The 19,228-nt window shown below is 42.4% G+C and overlaps 1 protein-coding gene across 1 annotated transcript in view; it reads left to right on the top strand.

Moving 5' to 3' along the window:
- The window catches only part of LOC104942666 (plexin-A4), a 49,789-nt gene extending 33,925 nt beyond the window's left edge, over window positions 1–15,864 (top strand). Inside the window, exons 18-21 of the mRNA XM_010767918.1 lie at window positions 2,782–2,951; window positions 7,382–7,594; window positions 11,094–11,244; window positions 12,265–15,864. Of these exons, the coding sequence (XP_010766220.1) occupies window positions 2,782–2,951; window positions 7,382–7,594; window positions 11,094–11,244; window positions 12,265–12,360 (630 nt within the window). The 3' untranslated portion in view covers window positions 12,361–15,864. The remainder of the gene's footprint in view (window positions 1–2,781; window positions 2,952–7,381; window positions 7,595–11,093; window positions 11,245–12,264) is intronic.
- Window positions 15,865–19,228: the final 3,364 nt, after the last annotated feature.

The following is a 19,228-nucleotide window of genomic DNA, read 5'->3' as shown; positions in this document are numbered from 1 at the left end:
ATAAAAAAAAGGATGAGGCAAAAATAGAAATGCCTATAAAATGAGTCTTTATTGAATGTGCCTTCCGACAATGGCCTTCAGAAAAAAGCAGGTAATTTGGTTTGGAGGGAAATGTGACTTTGATCCAGCAGCTGAATACAAATGTCCAGTCCACTCCTAAGTCACCTTCTCCCTCATCCCTTCTTTCAGACAAAAACAGAGGCGTACATGGAGGGTAAAATAAAAAGATAGCCTTCTATATGAAAATGTTGAGTCTGTAATTTTTGGATTCAGGAACATTTATGTTTGTTTTTGATCCCCGCCTTTCTTTAGCAGTTCACATGGAGATCTCAGTACTGGGAATAGAAAGAAGAATGAAGTGAATAAAAACATGTATTTTTGAATATCTTGCACTGATAAGCAGACCTCATAAAACAAATTTTCATATGGGTTCATAAGCAACCCTTAGAAGTTGGGCAGCAAGTCCAATATGTTTTTAAATCATTACCTTCAGATAATATGAGACCAGAGTAGATTACTTAGTTTATTTCACTTACTTAGTCTCTCTTTAGACAACTAAGATGTAACAGCTGCCACCGTGGCCACAATCAAAACATAATACTTAATGCAAAATCCTTGTGTAGGCATAAGATTGTGTTGTAAAAAAACCTGAATATACTGCAGTGAGAGAGATTTGATTTTCTATGACTTTACCTTTAAAGTCTAAGCAAAAATATTTGTCAGTTCTATCTTTCTTTAAAATAACGCAGACATCACAGGCAAAACAGACAATGTGACAGCTAAACACTTCCTTCTGTTTGTACTATGGAGAACTAATGACTGCAGATGTGTGGGCAGATTAGTAAAATCAGGTGATCAATTAAAGCCGATAACGGAGACAACAACAGGGAGAGAGGCATGGCACTGACATGATAAGCAACATGTGAAATAAATAAACAAACAAACAAAATTGAGGTAGGAGCAGCTGTCGCCATGACGCACACTGTATATCCCTCCACATACATGGAGCACATCCCTTCTCAGCCTCTGTGAGCCGTTCTACTTCCCTACCATTATCCCATTCCAGAGAGCAGGAAGGTGCTTTCTGACGGCAGACAGCACATCATCTTTCCAGATGGATTGTTTCTGTGAAATAACCAGTTTATCTTGGCCGGCCATCTCTCTTGGTGAGGAATGATTGGGCAGACAGGCAGTGTAATTGACTGCGTTTGGCTTTCACCTTGCCAATAAATACCTCTCCCTGGCAACGCCGCTGACGTCTCTCATATTAGCTCCATCAGTGTCACTCTGACTGAGTGTGGGTACAGGGCACGCTCGTGTGTTTGGAGGGGCACTAGGAAGGATTGCATTTTCTTTCCACACTTGTGTGTGTGTGTGTGTGTGTGTGTGTGTGTGTGTGTGTGTGTGTGTGTGTGTGTGTGTGTGCGTGCGTGCGTGCGTGCGTGCGTGCGTGCGTGCGTGCGTGTGTGTGTGTCCACCTCTCTCTCATGTGTACCCTTCTTCATCCATCTATCTCCCAGTCTTCTGATTGTTTGCCTCTCATTTCAATGTGGAGGCTGATGGCATCAAAACATCCAGATGACACATTGTGTTTAAAGTTTGGTCTAATGACAGGGTAGATGTTTGTGGGGGGGTGTGTTGGCAGTCTAGCTTCACCAGGGAACAAGAGATCCCTGTGATGATGACAGCCCCCTCAACATAGAGGACGTAAAATGTCAGAGCCGCAGCACTTGTAGGCACACACACAGGTGTTGGTATCTTCACACACAGATCTTAGGTCTTCCCTCACCAGCTAATGCAGACTGTCACTTGGAATGCACGTGGGCTTGATATAGAGATATGTAATTCCATATCTATAGAAAAGCGATAAGCTGTCGGGAATGTGGGCCACATTAGAATTATAGCCTGATTGTCGTACTAACGGGATTCTCTCTTCCCACTCCCTTCTACCTCTCTTGACTCCCTGATTGGGTCACCCGCTCCGACCCAAATTGGATTTTTATTTGCCAGTGCCTGTACACACCTCATCTGCCACACTCAATGGCCTCTTTTCCTGATAGGAAACCTCTATCGTTTAATTTCCACCCCTCGCTCTCGCCTTTTCCTGTGCATCCCATCAGCCCATTCTTTACAAGAGGATTAGATTCCCCCACTCTCTGTCTTCCTCTCCTCCTCTTTAAAGTCACCAACATTAAATCAAATTAGGGTCAATGGTGCAGTGTGGGAGCTAATCCGGCAGCACAAAGAGGCTTAGGAGATGCGCCTCCTGTTCCCAGATATTATTAAAAGTCAGCTGTGAAATAACAATTTCCCTCATCAAAGCTGCAAGCAGATTTAGGGGCCAGGTCTGTGAGATAGGAGTCAGACACATCAACATCAAGCTTGTGGACAAAGTGACATCAACTCACTCAGGGAAAATATACACGTTTAAACCCATTAATCCATCACCTTTAGGCGTTTGTATGTTGCAAAATGTATTACAGTGACAATCTCACTACAGTTCAATAAAGATACTGGCTTAACCAAACTGAAATTGTACGATGTAGCTGTTTATAGCATTGTACGTTTTCGTATTCTTTAAAGGTCTCTATTATTGGTTTCGTTATTACTTCCTGTGTAGTCATGGAAACTAAAGTGGAGGACAAATGCTCTAAAAGTTTAGCAAAACACATTTGAAAACGTTAATGTACTGGGTATCGGCTCTATGATCATCACCTGTAATATCATTTAATGAAAAAATACCTGCCTCTGTATAATCCTTTTTTCCTCTCTCCTCTGTAGGGTACGTTACAGAAGTTTGTGGACGACCTGTTCGAGACCATCTTCAGCACGGCCCATCGGGGCAGCGCCCTCCCACTGGCCATCAAATACATGTTTGACTTCCTGGACGAGCAGGCCGACAAACACAGCATCCACGACCCGCATGTCCGACACACATGGAAGAGCAACTGGTGAGTAAAGCAGTTTTAGCATCTGTATCTGCACATATCTGCAAACACAGAAACCTGCACACACACAAGGACTTAGTGGCTCCTGGCTGCTTAAAAAACCGTGAGGCAGGTACTTTGATCTTTGACAGACAACATTATTTCTGTATTTGACACCAGTGTGGTGCCTTGGCTACATTCCTGTCCTTTCAGTACACATACAGTACAAGTTGGCACATTTCACACAGAATTGCCCTGTTATTGCCCTGTGTCAGTGCCAAGCTTCACCACACGCCTCTTTCCTCTCCTAATATCCGTTAACCACAGGGGTGTGTAATCTTCATTAAAGCCAACCACAAGGGGCTAATCCAATAGGCTGTCAAGGCTCTCTATCTATTATCAGGGATAACTGGGCCAAAAAAGCCTGTCACTGTGGAAATCTCCATAGTGACAAATGTACGCTCCCAGGTGAAGGAAGCACACCCTTAAATTAATAACGGCTGATTAATTTAGACCATAGTGACCTCTTTGAGCCCACCTTAAGAGGTTGTTAGGGGTTAAATAACCAGCAGTGCACCAGAATGCAGTCAGGAGAGGAATTAAAAAGGTGAAGAAAAGGAAGTGAACTCAGTGGGAGTTAAACGCACACTAATATCTAATTAGCCTCCTGGCCTCTGCCAAGATCCCAGCATGCATCGCTCAGCCCAGGGCTCAGGGGAGCCATGGAGATGAGAGAATATATTGATGTGCATCAAGGGACAAATAGAGAGATGGAAAGAGGAATCAATAGGGAGAGGCTAAAGAAGGTGGAGAAATATTATTTACTTTACGCTGTTGTCCTAATTTTGGTCCTTTTCCTGGTTCTGCGTTATTGTGCCATTTGCAGTGTGCGTTAAGTGTTTTCTGAGAGCACAACGGGTCGCTTTTACATTAGACCTTTAATGGAATGGGCTCTCACTAGAGGGATGAGAATGAATAACAATTTATCATAACACACCATCACAAAAAGCCACTTAGATTGCACACAACAGTTTGTGCTGATGCCACCATCTCCTCTGTGTGGGACGGGCACATGTCTTTCACTTCTCACTTTGTGTGCTTACCCATAACCTTTGATCTCCTAAAATAGTGCAACACAACACATCATTTAGTCTGAAGGTAGAGAATAATAATGCCGGGGCCCCTCCCATGCTGGGCCTCTGTCCCATTAAACCCACCAGGCCCATCGTCATCACACACGCCATTAACTTAAACGCATCGCAGCAGCCAGAGCCCCCCCACCTCCCCTTCAGGGCTTCCCCAGCATCAGAGCTCCCCTGTCCCTCCTCTGATGTAGACATTATGATAGATTATCTCCCAGCCTGTAGTGCCATGGGGCTTGTGTATACAACTATGCTTCTTGTATTATTTTAATTTCATAATATTTCTGTAAATGACCAACTAACTATTGTTTTGGTAAAATAATAATAGAAGCTTTATGAAGCGAAGATTTGCATAACCAATACTAAAATTCACCTGAAATGTTTTTTTCTTATGTTTCATATCTGAAAAAGTGGAAAGGTTTTTTTCTTAAATAATAATAATAATAATGCATTTTATTTATATAGCGCTTTTCACAACTCAAAGACGCTTAATAGATGAAAGAAAAGAGTTGTTTGGGCAGCAATCGTGTTTGCTTTCAGAGCTGTACATTTCAGATTTTCATTGATTTTACACACACACACACACACACACACACACACACACACACACACACACACACACACACACACACACACACACACACACACACACACACACACACACACACACACACACACACACACACACACACACACACACACACACACACACACACACACACACACACCTACAGATTGTGTCCAGGATCTAATGTAGACCAGGAAATTATCTTTGATCCTTCAGCATCCAAGGTCATCTTTGCAACAGGGTAGTAACAACAATAGGGCTTCTGCTAAACCACACAATGTCCCTTGGATCTTAATCAAGCTACTGAACCTTGTTTGAGTTTTAGTTAAAGTAAAGTAACAAATTCAGTCACAATGTGAGTTTCTGCCTTGTGTGAGAGCTGTGATGTTAGTTGGTATGTGTGTACAATAAGTGTGTGCCTGCACGAGTCACTGGCTCCAAGAGCATCTCCAGATGGTATCTTTTGGTGAAGCGGCAGTGTGTCAGCGTCTCCTCTCATCCTCACTCTTCTGGTGTGTGTGTGTGTGTGTGTGTGTGTGTGTGTGTGTGTGTGTGTGTGTGTGTGTGTGTGTGTGTGTGTGTGTGTCTCTCTCTCTCTGTCTGCACTGTGTTTGTCATGTCGGGATACAGACAGAATTTTAATTATTGTGCAAAACTGGCATACTTCCTTCTCAGCCCATCTCAGCCCATATTGTTAATGCAATCACTAGGACTTTTAGAGGTGAGCTATCTGTAATCAGTAAAGTTGTTAGCTGTGTGATTTGAAAAAGATTAAGTTTCAAGCTTTTGTCCTGGCGTAAAGCTTGTTCAGTAAAGGTTGTACCTATGGAGGTCCAGCTGGAACATTGCCTAGTCAGGTCACCTTTGTAAAGCAGCTATATTTAACCCTGGGTCAGATCCCTGCTGGTGCCGTAACGTCTCCAATGGATGCCTTGGATCACAACATCTGTGACCAAAGCAACTTGATTTGGCCATCTGTGGACTGGGACAACATCCCACATCTCTGGCACTCAGAGGCTGGCTGGCTCTGTGTGCTAGAAGTGTCAATCAATGCTAACATGCTACTGAAGGACTGCAGTAACGCTGTTGTCATTTGCAGTCTGGTGTCTGTCAACATTATAACCCTGGAGAACAGTAAATGGAGCTTGTGTTGTTGTTTTGCTGCTTGACAATTAGAAAGCAGCAGATTGGTAATCTTTCCTTCTTGGGGAGATGCGGATTAGCAGTTTATTTTTACAAGGGCCCATGCTCCATAGTACTGTATTATTACTCACTTCTATGGCATGCTCAAATGCTTCCAATGAGATTAGGTAAACACTCGTCTTAAATCAGTTTGAATTTACAGCAGTTTGTCGTCTTAAATTGATGCGCAGGGAAGTACTCTTTGAGCTAAAGGGCTCTTGTAACTCGGCCAGTGTAATTCCTTGAGGATAAGAGTTGCCCTTGATCTTGGCAGCTGACATGTAACCTAATCCCTTATCGAGAGGATTGATCATGGCAACCATTCAGATCTTGCTCAGCGTGGTTTGACCACTTAAAATAAAAATAAATGGTTTATTTTCAACACAAAAGATAATATGTAAATGTTATAATGGTAAGCATTTTGAGTGCAGACATCATGTAGGGAGCCTCATCATGTTAGTGTCCTCTGCCCCATCACACAGAGGGCAGCTGGGCAGACCGTCAACAATCAGAGCCGCACAGCAGTGGCATTAATATCACTCTGATCCCTGCTCCTAATCCCAATGAGATTCTTTGCTTTGATTAATTTTAAAGTCATAATGCAGTTTTCCTTCCTTTGAGTCTAAATCCTCTTTTGTTGGATAGTACATCTGCATGGCTCTGTGGGTTGTGCTAGGATAAATGCTAAGTGGGATGGTAGGGGAGCACCGGTGGTATTTAAATGATTGCATTACTTCTCAGATTCATTTCCCCTTAATCCTTTGATATTGCGCCATATAGAAAAACTCCTATGCAGGCTAGACTGCAGTGTCCTTCCTTTTGGAGTGTTGCAGCATCAGCTAAAAGCGAACAGCCCAGAGAATAGTAAAGATACTATACAGAGATCCAAGTACCACTCAGCTCTTTTGTAACGCCACCTGAGCCCTTCCACTGCAATACACAGATTAAAGTGGCCCTATATCTATTCCTTTAGGCAGAACAAGCCCGGCAAATAAACACACTTGTATATTTATATTATTCTGGACAGGCACAAAATAGGACCGACTTGCACAAACAAGGCAATATGAACTGTGTGGCCCCCAGTGAGAACCCCTGGACACTGCTGGAAAGAAGGAGAGCCAGCCACCACCTGGTTTTAAAGATAAAGGCTTTATTGAATTGAGCACACACATCAAATAGAGCACGTCGGAAACAGCAGGCCTGTGTACTAGCTCTGAAAGGGAATGAATCCTCGTCCCCCTGCTGGCGCATGATCTGTTCATGTTTACTGCCTGACTGGCTGTAGCAAATATCAAAATATCATTTAGGGAATTATTATGTGAGCAGTTCAACTCGACACATACATACAAGAGTGTCAAGTATCACAACAGTCTGTTTGTGTGGCTATTTGAACACCACAGCATTGTCTTTTCTTATTAACTTGAACATTTAAAGAAAACCCATTTCATTGTTGATTGGCTGCGGCACACCTACATACCATTATTAAACAGTGATAAAAGAGAAAAGCTTAAAACTTGTCATTTGTGTGCTCACTACTTCGTTCTCTTTCCCTCTCCCTGCAGCCTACCTCTGCGTTTCTGGGTGAACGTCATCAAGAACCCCCAGTTTGTGTTTGACATCCATAAGAGCAGCATCACAGACGCTTGTCTGTCTGTGGTGGCCCAGACCTTCATGGACTCCTGCTCCACCTCAGAACACCGCCTTGGAAAGGACTCCCCCTCCAACAAGCTGCTTTATGCCAAGGACATTCCCAGCTACAAGAGCTGGGTGGAGAGGTAAGCAGCTACCACTGGAATGTTCACACCTACCACTGGATGGATGGATGGATGGATGGATGGATGGATGGAGGGATGGAGGGATGGATGGATGGAGGGATGGATGGATGGAGGGATGGAGAGAGAGAGAGAGAGAGAGAGAGAGAGAGAGAGACTCTTATAGAGTGAATCAGAAAACGTTCTATTAGGCCTGTTTTGTTTTTGACAAACCCTGTAGCTGTGTGATCTATGGGCCATGAAACACTATCTAAATCACAACACAGTGGGAATGGATGGGGATGCCCAGGGCAGGAGATCTAGAGTGAAACGGGATCAGTGTATGCGGTAAAAACAGTTTGACAATAGAAAGCAGTAGAAGCTGGTAATTTGTTAAATCTCTATCTGACAGCAGGGGAGGAGAAAGAGGTCCTGAATAAAGGATGGGGCAGTATGAAGCAGTTCAGAGTATTTATGGGATGGAAGCTTTGTCACAAGGCAAGCTTTGGGGGAGAATAAATGAGAGCAGCTTGAAGGGGAGGAACCACATGAGGGGCTGCAGGCTGAGGACCATACTCATTAGTCCTGTGTGTGTCTGTGGTCTCCCATATATACACATAAGTGTGAGTGTCCTCTGCTGGTTTATACATGGACATGTGTGGTTAGGCTGAACAATGATCAAATATCACTATTAGAATGCAGGAACTTCTACTGTGGGACTATGCACAGAGTTCAATCAGATATTTGGGCATATTCAAATTTAGTACTTGTGTAGTATCTCAAGTACTTGAGATTCATATGTATAAATAATAGCACCATAGACCTGTTTATTGACAGATTCTGTAAATATATATATATAAAAAATACATTTTTATGATGTTAGTTTCACTTATACACTCGTATAAACACATTGTAAGAAGGACCTTGAATCCCCTTACATATAACAAAAAATGAAATATGAGTTTTATTCAGATGTGAGTGAGAGAGAGAGAGAGAGAGAGAGAGAGAGAGAGAGAGAAAGAGTAAGAGTGAGAGTGAGAGTGAGAGTGAGAGTGTGTGTGTGTGTGTGTGTGTGTGTGTGTGTGTGTGTGTGTGTGTGTGTGTGTGTGTGTGTGTGTGTGTGTGTGTGTGTGTGTGTGTGAGAGTGAGTGAGAGTGTGTGTGTGTCTGTCTATGTGTGTGAAAGACCTCAAATGCATACTTGTTTTAAAAGCTGTACAACTAAACATGCTGTACTCTCAAGTGTATAGGTTATGCCTTCATTGCCAGTTTGTTGGAGCAAGTGTTATTCAGTTGCAACAGCCTCAGTAGTAGTGACTGAGTGAGGGTGGATCCAGCGCCGCTTCACTCTGCTGTCCAACCGAGCCAAAGCAAGGGTCCTGAAAGGGGGAAGATTTCAAAGGCAGAATGCTCCACCTTTGAAAAGGGAGAGAACATAGACAGAAGAGATGTCCTCCTTCTCTCCCCTGTGTCAGAGCCCGATTGTGAAGACATGACGCTCTTACCTAGAGCCGGCTGATGAAAGGAAATCTCTGCTGCTGCTTCCCCAGTGCTTCTCTTTAGGGACAGAACACATGCAGGAATTAAAGGTCCCATGTCATGCTTTTCCGGTTATTACCCTCCCCTTGTGTGTTATGTAACTTTTTTTGCATGTAAACGGTCTACAGAGTCAAAAACCCTCAAAGTACACCCTGTAACTCTAACACAGAAAAGACCTGTCTATGCTGCCCCAGAACACCTCGTTGGAGATTTTAATTTTTCTTCCTGGTACCAAGTGACGTAACGTCCAACTGGACCAATCCGTGGAGCTCCTCACACACACTCACTCAGCCTTATCTTTTCTCAGCCGCGGCTCCGTGGATCTCCACTCACAGTTCGCCACACACTCAGTGCTCAGGCTGNTGAGTATGGTGACGTAACCATGCCCAGGTCCAAATGGACCAATCCGTGGAGCTCCTCACACACACTCACTCAGCCTTATCTTTTCTCAGCCGCGGCTCCGTGGATCTCCACTCACAGTTCGCCACACACTCAGTGCTCAGGCTGAGTTCAGGCTGAGTTTCGCCGTGTCTCGCAGACCCCACGCAGCAACCAGGAAACGACACCAGTAATCCAGCTCACACTGTCTGCTCCCCGCGTCTCAAAGGGCGGAGCAGTGAGCCCCGCAACATCCCGCCAACACGGCACCCAGACCCCACGCAGCATTCTCATCTGTTTGTCATTACTGGTGTCATTTTCTGGTTGCTAAGAAACACCATTGTAACAGATAAACACACATCAGAGCATAGTGGGCTCATAGCCGTTTAGGACAGAGAGTGAATACACATACTATACAGAGATGCTGTATGAGAAAACCAATGTGAGTTTGGAACATTGAACAATGTAAATCTATTCTAGATGGAAATGGAATTATGATAGGTAGAAATGGCCATGACATGGGACCTTTAAGTTCTTACTATGCTGCAGAAACTGTGAAAAAAGCATTGTGGAATGCTGATAAATGATATAAGGTAATAACTGCAGATGCACATTCAGCAGTTTGGATTTGGAGGCAGTGCAGTTGGGCAGAGCCGTCCCACAGAGCTTTAACTTTGCTGCAGCATGTTGATGTTACAGTATTAATTCAGGGCTGTGGAGTGAAGCCAGCTCCTGAGATATTGACACTTGCCTTGAATTTGATGTGGGAATTGATGGTCTCCAGACAATGACAAATCCATCATGGCTGTCATACTGTCACACTACTTGTTTACAAGTAGGTTTGCATACTAGGGATCAGTGCAATTGCAAAGCTAACAATTTGTCACTTTTTTGTTTTTCTTTAAAAACTGCCATTTTTGCAATAAAGATTTAAATTGTTCTATTGGCTTATTGGACAATATTAGGGTCGTATAGCTGAAATCAACCTTAATTTAGATTATTCAGTGCTATATGCATATTAATGTATGCATTGTAGACATTAAAGATTGTGTGTCATCAAATTGTTTCCTAAAACAAGCACACCTGATTTCTAAAAGAATCCCCTGCAGCACTGAACAGGTGTTGGAGTGTGCAGAGGCCATGAGCATCACCCACCTGCCTCTCTTTTGCTCAGTTTGCTCTGTAGACCCGTGTCCTGGAAAAGACTCATCCCAGAGTTATCAAACCCCGGGCCTCAGCTACAGGAATGTAATATGTAAATAAGCAGCTTTAATTAACATAGTTGATAGGGGCAACACAGGTGCTGCTGACAGTGACTGATTACCTTTACCTCAATGCTGTGTGTGTGTGTGTGTGTGTGTGTGTGTGTGTGTGTGTGTGTGTGTGTGTGTGTGTGTGTGTGTGTGTGTGTGTGTGTGTGTGTCAAGGTTAAAGTCCTGTAACTATGCAACACACCTCTATGTTACATATATTAGTTACATATCTTCAAAGAACTGCAGGCGTAATGAGCTCCAAGGAGACAGCAGCACTATCTTCACTAAACAGTGCAGGCTGTATTCTGCTCCTCTAAGTGTTAATGCTTTGTTCTAATATTCCTGTCTCTTTAGGTACTACTCCGACATTGGTAAGATGCAAGCGATCAGCGACCAGGACATGAACGCCTACTTGGCAGAACAGTCACGGATGCACGTGAACGAGTTCAACTCCATGAGCTCTCTCAGTGAGATTTACTCCTATGTGGAAAAATACACTGAGGAGGTACGTAATACTGAGAAATCAATATCTAAGATAATGTACAATTGAGACCCGCTGCCCCTAAAGCCTGTGTCACACTGTCCCGAAATTGACACCAGATGGACAGACGAATATGAAATTGTGAATTTTGCACGAAGATGGCCCCGAACTTGGTCAACAGCCAAGCAACAGCCGAAGCAAGCCACACGATGGCACCCGAACCATACACTAAAATATGGTCGTAGACTTTTGTATCCAGACTCAACGTAAGAGCTTGTGCCTCTTCGGGGGGTGCTAACATTTAAACATACACACAAATTGGGTTATTTGCATAATATGTTTACATGATTTTGTTGTGCAATAAATGCATTCTCGATGCCATCGTACTATATTAATAATACGATGGTTACACAACGGCATTGCGAGGGCTTCACGTAGTCGTGTTGCCTTCCAAAGACAATCGGGCAGCTTCTTGTTTCCTTCGTATTGTCTTCGTGAGGCGAAAAATGCCCGATGGCACCGGTGATCACACGAAGTAAAGACGAAGATGATACGATTTGACAAGATGCCCTCACGATGGCCTTACGAAGGGCAGAATGGACACATGAATTCAACACGAAAATGAACCTTCGCAAGTCTTTCGGCAATTTTTTGGCATGCCAAAGATTTTGCCACCGCTCACGAAGTTGCTGCCGGAGCCTGAGAAACTCCACCGGCGGTCATACGATGGTTTAAGATGCCCTCACGAATGGCTCGATGTTGTTACGATCAGAGACAAACTTGAACNGTGTGCCTTGGCAGCCTGAGAAACTCCACCGGCGGTCATACGATGGTTTAAGATGCCCTCACGAATGGCTCGATGTTGTTACGATCAGAGACAAACTTGAACGTTTCCTTTATCGTGTGTCCATCTGGTGTCAATTTCGGGACAGTGTGACGCGGGCTTTAAAGAAGTAAATAGGAAACCCATTGGAACATCTTGGTATGATTTTGTCATGTTGAGTACCTTGAGTAATGTGTGTTTCCCCCCCTTGCTGCGGGCAGATTGTGTGTTCGCTGGAGGAAGACGAAGCAGCCCGAAAACAGAGGCTGGCCTTCAAGCTGGAGCAGGTGGTGGCCTTCATGAGTCTGGAGAGCTGAGGACCGCACTTCCCAGGGCGCACTGGGAAAAGACCCCATCAGAAACCGAGCCGTGCCTGAGCGAAGACCTGTCCCCATCTTTTTCATCATGTGACTTCCTCCCTCCGCCTTTCAAAGATGATGACTTCTTCCTTGACCTTTTTTCTGCTTCCTCTTCCCCGAGAGATAATTTGTTTTCCTCATCCACTCTGCTGCATAGACTATTTTACCTGAAGATATCTGAGGGGTGGTCCAGGGCTGAGTTTGGCGTTTCCCCACAGTGCAATGCAGGGATCCCTCAGCTTCACCACAGAGAAGGCTTCAAGGGGTGATTGCTTGAAAGCTGGCCACATTGGCATACTTAGTCCCCCTGCTGGAAGAAGAGAGGGGAAAAACATTTTTATGTTGCCTTCAAGAATTTACACCGATAGGTAATTCTTTAAAAACCACAATGATGGTTATCCATTTTGTTGAGAACTTTTTTCAAAATAGGATAGTTAAGATAAACCATCTCTGCGGTCCAGTTATGTAGTTCTATATTAAGTGTACGGAATAAAGAGGAAACATCACAAATGATGACTGCAAGCCAAATGAACATCTGAAGAAAAGGATGGTTTGCCAAGTTTACACTGTACCTACAAGCGAAGCATACATATCTGCGAAATTTGGGGCGAGTCCAGGCAAACCTAGAATGTTCTTTTGTTCTTTAATGTAGCTGGAGTTTTATTTAAGAAAAAGACTGATGGGGAAAGGGAAGGTTTAGTGGTTCTCTGAACTTTTCCGCTATTGAAATGTGACTGACATAAAAACTTGACAAACCAGAGCATCCCAGATCTATATCACTTTGCAACATTCGCACATTTTTCCCTGCCCAGCATACATTACTTCAAAGAAAATGCTCATGATTTCTGCTTCCATCTGGCTTATGTGGTTACTGCTAAATTAAACTATTAGACAAAACCCTAGAGGCCCCGACCCAAGTTGGATCCTCTGTTAGAAGCACACTACCGACCCTGGACCACAGTGTTCTGACTGCTGATCAAACACCACGAGCAGTCCTCGTCTTGTGTCGCCGGTGCTGCGACGGTCTATCAAAGCACACACACGCACAGAAACACACACAATCAGCAGCTGCACAAGATCCTGACTGCCCAGATATGTACGCCAACCCTAGCGGAGGTAAAAGGAAAGCTGACTGAAATGTACTGGGTAAGAAACTGCTTCAACATTAACAATAAGAAGAATGATTCAATGCAGCTCTGCTCCCTGAAGGGGTCTGCTGTGAGAGTAGCACTCCTTTCCCAGGATGTTCTTACTTAAAGACTTTTGTGTGGAGAAATCAAACGAGATGGACTAAGTCGGTCAGCCAAAAACCAAAGGAGCTTGACATTTTCAAAACGGTCAAAAATGTATTTGTAAAGTGCCACTGAGGAACGGACAAAAAAAGGACTATGTAAAGTCAACCACTTCTAGGACAAAAAAATATTGTGACTGGAACTCTGAGAAACCTGTGTGATTTTTCTGACCTCAGTGTGTCGAGGGGAGAGGCTCTATGGGCGAGGTGAGCCCCCCCTCCTTCCTCTCTCCATCACCTGGGTCTCCAGCTCTCGGCACACCGTTCCCCCCCGTGTCCGGCTCCTGACCTACCAGTTTCTTTCTGTTTTGCACAAGCGTTGGAGATGGTAGCTAGTTGCATACGGCAAAACCCCAACTCTTGAGTGTGTAACTGTTGAGGCGCTCTTGTCTGTATTAGTGTACTTTTCCTCAGTGGCGGCAGGGGTGGCCTTCTCCAAACCTAAAAAAAAAAAAATCTGATTAAGCAGAGCAGCAACGCAACAAGTGTGAGCATCACGGCAGGACAGACAGAAAACGATAGACATTAAAAGTAGATCCGACTTGTTGGAGAGCGTGATTGAAAGCTGATGGAGGCGCCCTCCGTACCTTTGACCTCTGCCCTTTCTTTTGCCTTGACAACGTGCCCCATGTGGTGATGTGAATGTGTGAAGACCGCCCTAGGTCCACCTTGGGTCCTTTATTGGCTTTTTAAGCGCATGTAAAACGTAAACAATTTAAGAAACTTATTTAAAAAAAAAGTGAAAAATAAGAAAACTAAGCCTTGCAATGATGATGTGGATGTGTTCTTTTATCTTTCTTTTGCTTGGAAGAAACGAGATGGAAAAGTGGATTGTTCATGTAATAAAAACTATAACTTTCGTTTAAGGTGGAACCTTTATCCAAACTGCAGAACCTCATGCCCATAGTTTTGTGACGTGTTAGATGCTACATAAAACAGATAGTATATATCCTTGCATGTTGACCTATTTGGATGGTATGAAATGGAACTGCCTTGCTCAAAGATATATATATACATATATATATACATATATATGTATGTATGTATGTATGTATGTATATATATATATATATACACACACATACACTTCTACAGTACTGCTACTTTGGACTTCATTTACAAGCCAATGTTCTTTTTAGAATATGGATCTCACACAAAGACACCATAAGCCCAGATTTACATTTGTGTCCCTTGTCCTTCATCACAGGTCATTATTAGTTTAGTACACAGTAGATGCAAGTTAAGTCTTGCTCTGTTTTTGCTGCTATTACATCTTCTTTTTATAGTTTTCTGTTACATTTGTTCTATATCAATTGAGCCCAGAACAGAAAATGTACTTTTACATTTTTGAGTTATGAAGCTTGACTCAAGCAACTAAAGATGGCCACTTATGAAAGCAAACAGTTTATTGCATAAAGAGCAACAAGAGACTGCATTAGCACGCCACCATGTGTCACAAAAACATGTTACTGTTCCTTTTAGAATGTATACACATGATTTAGCATAGAGATAAACAACTTTCGAACAGGAGTGGCACAATGGGTTTTATAGTTTTTATAGGTTTTACTTACATTTAAGACTGATTTTGGCTAGTGACTGTTTCTTTCTTAGCCCTTGTGTCACATGTGTGTGAAATGTCCAAGTCATTGTCCATGAATCACTGTCTGCAGAAACAGTAGGATGAATGTCTGTTAACTTGGAGGGGGTACATTCACAAAGCGTCTGCTGGACATGGAATAAACATATCAAACTAATCATATTGAAAATGAGGGGAATAAAGATTCATTAAGGGACTTGAATAACTCACGCAAAGCTGGCATTAATATTGTAAAAAACGTACTTCTGAACCCCCTTTCATTAACGTAGCCAATGTATATTGTGTCTAGATACCCAAAGTGTCCCCTCACTGCCGTGTGTTAGAGATAACACACGGTGAGCCCTGCTCTGTCGTTGTGAATCTACCCCCCGGTGTAACATCCTGTCCTTCCTTCCACCCCCGTATCTTTCCCTGCAACAAAGGTCGTCTGCTAGTAGCCACCTTGTGTTGCCAAGGCCACAGATAAAGTTTCCACCTTCAAACGTTTTTTAGGAACTTAAAATGTCCTCCTAGCTCAGTGTTATAGCAGGTGTTACAGAAACATGCTAGAAAATACTTTTATTAGACCATATTTGAAAGATAAAGAGTATCTTATTGAGAGATCAAAACGAAACCTGGGGGATATAAGGCGAGCTTCTCTAACTTTGTTATAATTAATTGTATACCTGTGTATGTAAATATAATGCATTCCTATTTTGCAGTCAAGAACAAAATACTATTTGTAATATAGAATAAACTTTATTATGAAACCAAGCATTTCCTGTTTGTTTTTTGTCTTTGTTTCAATTTGCAGAGTGCAGTCTTGTCGTGCAGTTGGCAAGTTTACATTTCTAAAAATATATTGTTTTCTGAGATACTATGGCGTGAATATAGAAGTACTATGAGCCAGATTAAGACTGACACGGGCCGAACTCCACCGGGACACAGTCGCCTGCAAGGTGCACACTTGGTGATGAATATTTAAAGAACCGGTCAACCTCCCAGACCTCTTCACAGGCTAAAACTGTGCAAACACTTTGCTGCAGTCATCAGAATCTGACCAGAAACGTGCAGGTTCAACAAAACCAACGGCATCAGGTACGCTCTGAAAACACCTTGTGTATACCCGGCATTACAAGGCGTTAATGGTGTGGCCACAACAAAAACCAAGGTCAAAGCATTTCTTTACTTACACACACAGCCTAATATAAAACTTGAAGATACAAAATCACAAAGACTGTCGACATACTACACTGATTTCCTTTCAGGATATTTTCAACATACTATAGTGTGACTTTTTTATGTTTTTACCATGAAATACTATAACTTTTATGATGTAGATTGTTTGCCATACTTTACTATGAGTTTTCTCAATACTATGACTTTTTCCAACATCATTTACTTTGATGATTTTATATAATATTTTTTACAAGTATATAAGTATAACTTTTTCTACATATTTTCGACATACCGTAACAACTTTTTTACACATTATTTACTATGAATATGTACACATTTTTTCAACATACTATACTGTAACTTAATTTTTTATATTTTCGATCATACTACAGCATTTCTTTATAAAATTCCACAAACTATACTATGACTTTTCTTCATGATATTTTCAACATACTACAATAGCTTTTCTCGACATATTATAGTATACATATTTTTCAAATATTTTGACATCCTATACCAATATGTTATTTGATGATATGTTTGACATATTATACTTACTTTTTTCGACATACTATACTACTGCCTTATATGACATTATTTGCGACATATTCCCTTAGACGCATAGGAGTTAAAAGTCAAAAATAAGGTTACAAAAAAAAGACAAACGTATGCAAAGCAGAAGTGACAGTAGAGGAAATAGAGAGTTGTGTATAGCACAGCAGGGCGGGATGTGTGAGGTGTGTGCCCGTGTGTGAGGCGTGTGGCATTTCGTCAGGCGGAGAGGGTGACGGGGATAAGAGATTGAATTGGCCCAGTGTCACCCTCCATATACCATCCAGTGAACTGGGGGTAATGGGTGAGAAATAGAAAGAGGGACGATGCAGGGAGAGGTAAGAGAGGTAGAGAGGGCCAAGTGTCACCCTAATTTTCTGACTGGTGAGGTGGGAATAATGGAAGGGAGGAGAGGTTGGATGGAGGTAGTGAAGGGGGCAGGATGATAGAGAGCCGGCTATGATTGCTTCGCATCAGGGGGGGTTTCCACACTCCCATGATCACTGCAGCCCTTTCACCCCCAACCCCCACCCCAACACACAATGATGTGATGAGGCCATGGAGGAATAAAGGGAGAAAAGGCTGGAAGGTCCGTCCACATGGAGATGGAGTGATGGACAGACCAGGAGCTGGGTGCTGTGATTGGATAATCGATAAGGCTGAACCTGCAGCTTTGGGGACTTGAACTCATATTCATCGCCTGGCCACCTCAGCGTCAAATACTTATCTTCAAGACTATTAGATGTACTGTCAACGGAGCAATTGAAAAGATGAATATTACTCCATTAGCTGCTGTGGCAAAGTTCTCTGGTAAAAAACAAACATGTTTGAGTAACAGGTCCAGGTAGGAAACTAATGTCACAGAAACCAGGTTTGCACATACAGTTATCTCGGGAATAAAAACACTTCAAGCTTAGTGATGGTTTGGACCTGCTAATGGTGCCAGCCTGTCTCCTGCTTGTGATGTATCTCTAACACTCATTGGCTTCGGAGCATGAAAACGACTGCAGAAGGGGATTCATCGCAGAATCTGAGGTGTCAAACTGGAGCAGGTGCACAGAGCCTACATCTTCTCTCTGTTCATTTATTTTATTTTCAGAAGGGCGCAGCAACATCACTTTTTACTTCAAGCTTTTTCTAATGATAGAGTATAACAGGATGAGTTAACATGTTTTATTTGTTTTCCATAAAATATATCCAAAAACCATTTCTGCACAGCCCACCACTTTAAATATAACAGTGTAGTTTGTCATATATTGTTATATATTCAATGTCCTACATTTTTTTGTTTTCTTGCATTTTAGGTTCTTTTGTATATTCAAATTTAAGTGGTGTAAATACTTGTCTTTATTATTTTTTTGTGCTAATTATTTTTTTTAATATACTTTCCTTTTATTATCATTATATGTTTGACCTACTGTTACAACTTTTTTCTCAGATGTTTATGTTCTCACCATCAGACACCACAGCGAATTCCTTGTATGTGTCAACGTACCTGCAACTGGATTCTGATTCTGATTCTTGAAACATCTGGTAATTGCCTGTCAGTCTGTGTTTTTCAGTGAGGTCCAACATGTGGCTCATGGCATTAATAGCTGCCTGACTGGCAGGATGGATGGACTGATGATAGGAGTGCAGTTTTGACACGGGTTGACAGGTCTAATTTCAGGAATGGACTCAGAGATATTGACAACTGTACTCAAACAGATGGGAGCCATTACCAAAATTAGCCCGTTCTCCTCCGTCTGCTCTGTGAAACATTTGTGTTTCTGGTGGCAGCAAGGAAAGAGTGGGTACAGATACAAATCAATGTTTATAGACAGAATCTTATTAGATGTTGCAAGAGACGCTTATATTCTATGAAACTGTTTAAAATTATTATTTAGTGGGAATGCTGATACAGCATTCCAACTACTTGTTCTACGCACAAAATTCTTTATTTTTATTCCACCGGGTTATTTTGTGCCTCTTCTGCTCCCACATTCCACATTGCAGAAACTCGGTTCGAACATCAAAACGTTCAGCTCGATCGAGAATCAATGGCTATTACTTTTCTCATTCATAACCTTCATAATTCCCGAGATATATCCCATAATTCAATAATAAGTCAATGGAGAAACTCTTCAGACTTGAAAAATCTTCATGCGACTTCAACTGCTAACTATTCCTTCATACTTTCACTCAGAAACCTCATTCCAACTTTAAAATGTTACACATATTTCTGACAT

This window comes from Notothenia coriiceps, unplaced genomic scaffold (assembly GCF_000735185.1).
Source record: "Notothenia coriiceps isolate Sejong01 unplaced genomic scaffold, NC01 NC01_scaffold00004878, whole genome shotgun sequence".
Classification (NCBI taxonomy): domain Eukaryota; kingdom Metazoa; phylum Chordata; class Actinopteri; order Perciformes; family Nototheniidae; genus Notothenia; species Notothenia coriiceps.
Note: the sequence above shows the minus strand (reverse complement) of the source record. Positions and strands in the feature narration are given on the sequence as shown.